The 4,291-nt window shown below is 47.4% G+C and overlaps 1 protein-coding gene across 1 annotated transcript in view; it reads right to left on the reverse strand.

Moving 5' to 3' along the window:
- Positions 1–1,157: 1,157 nt before the first annotated feature.
- The window catches only part of LOC104985211 (CUB and sushi domain-containing protein 1), a 559,353-nt gene continuing 556,219 nt past the window's right edge, over positions 1,158–4,291 (reverse strand). Inside the window, exon 63 of the mRNA XM_010835275.1 lies at positions 1,158–1,404. Within this exon, the coding sequence (XP_010833577.1) occupies positions 1,158–1,404 (247 nt within the window). The remainder of the gene's footprint in view (positions 1,405–4,291) is intronic.

The raw sequence follows: 4,291 nt of genomic DNA on the forward strand, positions 1-4,291 counted from the left end.
TTTAAAAAAAAGCATCAGTTCTTTGGCGCTCAGCTTTCTTTATAGTCCAACTCTTAGATCCATATGTGACTACTGGAAAAACCATAACTTTGACTAGATAGACTTTTTTTTATTATTATTATTATTTTGTGTATTTTCTACTATATAACAGCTATTGACATAACACGTTTTTAATCAGATCTTCATCACTAACATTTCCCACCACATGGCTAATTCTAGTCAAACAGCAGAATGGTGCAGGAAGCCCTGAGTCCAGTGTCTGCTGGTTCTGTGGTGTGGATGCTCCCACAGTGGCCAGTTTCAGGCTATCTTCGTGACCCCACTGACCTGGCAGCTGGCACGAGGCTGTGCAGCAGCAGGTCTGTGTGTCTTTCCCACCAGACAGACAGTGCCCTTGGTGGTCTCCAGAGCACAGGGAACCATAGAGTGATTAGGAGGAGGCGTTTTCCCCCTCCTCGTTTAAAAATGACTTGTTTGATCTTATGTTTATGTAACATTCTTCTCAAGATTGACTGTGCTTATCAATGAGCTCAGCAAACTCCCCAAAAGTTAACAGCTCACCACTGCTCTTGCCTTCAGGAGCTTGGCTTCTCCTGGGAAGAGCTAAGAATGGATCAAAAACAACAACAACCCACTGATTTTTAAAAATGTGTATTTAGAGTGGATACAGAAGACATGAACAGGACAGGGTGCTGGGTATCCACTGTGCATGGTGACTGAGCAAAGCCTCCGGTGGGGAGGTTGATCCAAGCTCCTGGCTGGAGAGTAAGGAGCAGAAAGGGGGCTGTGCCCAGGAGCGGGGGTAGCAGATGAGGAATGGTCAGATGTGTCTGGCGATGCGGGGCTCCGAGCATCTGCGGCGTGGCTGAAGTTCAGGAGTGAGAGGCGAGGAGGAGCCCAACTGTAGGAGGCAGGGGCGCGTCGCTCGGAGGAGGGCGCGTCGCTCGGAGGAGGACGGTCCGAGCGGCAGTGACCGCGACGTTCCGCCTCTCAGAGCTCCAGTTCCCGTCGCAGCTGCTTTCACCTGTACTAGCGCGCCTGCTCATCACGGGAGTTTTAGGAGATTATGGTGTTGTTGACCGAGTTACACAGATGAAAACATCGAGCCCCAGTCATTTCAGCTAACCCCTCAGTCACACAGCTGGGACGGGGTGGTGTCAGATCTCAGAGGCCCGCGGCCCCAGCTCACAGCTCTCCTGCGGGCTGACTGGGGTGTGCGCCGCGTGCTCAGCATGGGGGGACGGATAACCTGGGCAGACAGCGTGCTGACTGACGCGCACGGAGGGCCCCCTGGGCTGCGGGGAAGCTGGACTAGGGGGCCGGTAGAAGATGGTCAGGCAGACGTGCAGCCCTGAGCCTCCGAGTGCCTTCGGCCACGTGTGTCTTGAGAAAGACTCGCCTAAGCTGAAATATGTGCATGAGCAAACCAAACCTGAAGGCTTAGAAGCAAAGTTACTTTAGATTAATGGAGGATCAGGTCTGAGAGAAAAATAGGCCCCACAGCACACAGTGTCTCAGACACGCGAGGGTTGCACTTGGTGGCTGTCCTTGGTCTTTCTACTAAATCAGTTTCGTGTGAGAGTCGGGACCACATATGGGAGGGAGGCCGCTCTGCATGGAGGCCCAGGAGAGTAAGTCCTTGCTTAGAAAGGACTTGTGATCCAGAAAGTTCCTGCAGATGTCCAGGACTATTCAGCATGACAAGTACCTGAAACTGGCGGTGTTGAAGAACAGGTAGGTGTCTGTTTGTGTGGAAGAAATCGGGCTGGGCAATTCAGTCATAAAGCAAAGCTCTGGAAAAAGGTGAAGATGTGTAAAAGACTGTCATTGTGTTTGGGAGCCCCTCAAGGTAGTCCAGGTGAAGGGGCAGGTTGGAAAACTCCAGGTGTTCATGGAAGCTGTGGGGATAAATTAATTCCATATGTATGGAATTAGTTTATCCTCGGATAGTAAGATTTAGTAAATAAGATTTAGCAAGTAAAAATACCAGATACTGAGTTAAATGAAAATTTCAGATTAAATAACTTTTTTTTTTTTTTCAGTATTTCTGTGTCCCATGAAATACTTGTGAGATCCTTAAAGCTAGAAATGTATTTGACATTAGTGGAAATTGACCATTGATTGGGTGTCCTTTATTTCATCTGATGAAGAGAGGATTCTTCTGTCAGATGAAGAGAACGTTACTGTGAGGAGTCGGATAGAAAAGGGAGGAGTGGGGAGGAGAGGAGGAAAAAGGAAAGGGTGGGAAGAACTTTGAGGGCAGGGAGTTGAGTTCCTGCCTGTGTTCTAGAAGGGCAGCCCTGTTCGAAATGAGGAGGAAGCCAGAGAGGAGGAGAGAACACAGAGTGTTGCCGTGGAAATGGGGACAGAGCTCATCTCAGATGAGGGACTGGCCAGCAGCAGCCACAGGGAGAGGAGACCAGAGGAAGACAAAGTGTGGTTTAAGACTTGGCACATGGGACTACCGTCACCTTAAGGAGAAGAGCTAGTGTGGGCAGACAAAGTGGTTGAAGGAAGACTTTTAAGATCAGCAAGTAATTTCATGAGCTCCCGACTGGCTTCCAGGAAGCACAGAAGCCCATGGGGCCAGCAGGTCAGCAGCGGGCAGCAGGCAGTGGGCAGGTGATTTGTTGCCTCTGGTTTGGGAAGAACCCAACCGAGGTCATGAGGGAAGGACTAGAGCTGATAGGATATGTGGACAGAGGAACTTAGTTCACTTGTGTTAATATTAATACAGTATTAATTGTATTAGTTAATACAATTAATAATTAATAATAATTATTATTCTGCACTGGAGAAGACTCTTGAGAGTCCCTTGGACAGCAAGGAGAGCCAGCCAGTCAATCCTAAAGGAAATCAACCTTGAATATTCATTGGAAAAGTTGATGCTGAAGCTGAAGCTCCAATACTTTGGCCACCTGATGTGAAGAACTGACTCCTTAGAAAAGACCCTGATGCTGGAAAAAGATTGAAGGAAGGAGAGGAGAAGGGGATGACAGAGGATGAGATAGATGGTTGGATGGCATCATCGACTCAGTGGACATGAGTTTAAGTAAACTGTGGGAGATAGTGAAGGACAGTGAAGCCTGGCATGCTGCAGTTCACAGGGTCGCAAAAAAACCACGACTGAGTGACTGAACAACATCATTAATATTAATAAGTAGCCCCTGGGGGACAAGTGTTGTTTCTGCAAAAATATACAGTGAAATGAGCTGGGTGGGAGTCTCCTCAGTCAGTTTAATCATTCATTTATTTGGGGGGTAGGGAAAAATCCAAAATAACTGTGTATAGCAACATAGAGAGATTTTTTTGTGTGTGTGTGGCTGAAATTCAAAGCGAATTTCTTTTTTTAAAAAATCCAGAAAAATAAATTGTGGACAATGATAAATCATCTGAAGCAAGGCTGAACCGAATTAACCTTGTCCATAACAGTCGCTCTTCAGAGATGTTAACTTTTTCAGCCTTTTTTACTAAAAGAAAGGAAATTTTCAAGTAGATATGATCTTTTAAAAAAAATAAAAAGAAATCTCATTGAAAGGTGAATGTATAACAATGTAAATGCTCAGAAGTTTTACATTTGAAGAGGTTCTTTATTTCTGCTGTACAGGTTTCATAAGATGAATGGTCTTAAAAGGTTAACCCAAAAAACGGCAATGCCTTCATTGTGCCAATTAGGTCAAGTTGACTCTTCTCTTTGTGCGTTCATAGTATGTGTTAGAAAGTGAACTGCTCCTTCCTCTTTGCTTCAGCTAAGGGAGTTTGACATACGGAGGGGTGGCAGATACATGTTCTATCTGTTCAGATCTGGACGGACCCACTGGCTTCAGAGGAAACAGCCCTTTCCGACTCAGGAGGACGCTCTGCACGGTGGACGCTCTGACCCTGAGCACTGGGGGCTCCTCCCTGGATGGAGGCTGCCATACCAGGGGTGACTGCTGAGCCCCTCAGTACCCCGTCATTTTCCTGAGGGGGCACACTGGGTCTCACTCCTTTCACAGGCAGGCAGGTGGAGAGAAGAGGTTTGGATCCTGCCAGGACACATGTCAGGGGTGCTGCTCTGCAGGTGGCATTCCCTTCCTTCTGTCTGCTTTTGTGTTAATTGGGGAGGTCTTCATTCTGTCTTCATTCTGTCTTGAGGATGAGGTGAGCTGGTCTGTAATCATCCTCATACTTACCGGAGTATTTTGGAATTCAGGAATTACCTGTGGTGGCTGAGACAGCAGAGAAGGTGGAGTGCTCCCCTCTGAGAGGCAGCATTTGGTCTGAGAACATGCGGGGGGCAGGGGGGGGC

The sequence above is a fragment of the Bison bison genome, unplaced genomic scaffold (genome assembly GCF_000754665.1).
Source record: "Bison bison bison isolate TAMUID 2011002044 unplaced genomic scaffold, Bison_UMD1.0 scf7180017864040, whole genome shotgun sequence".
NCBI classification, from domain to species: domain Eukaryota; kingdom Metazoa; phylum Chordata; class Mammalia; order Artiodactyla; family Bovidae; genus Bison; species Bison bison.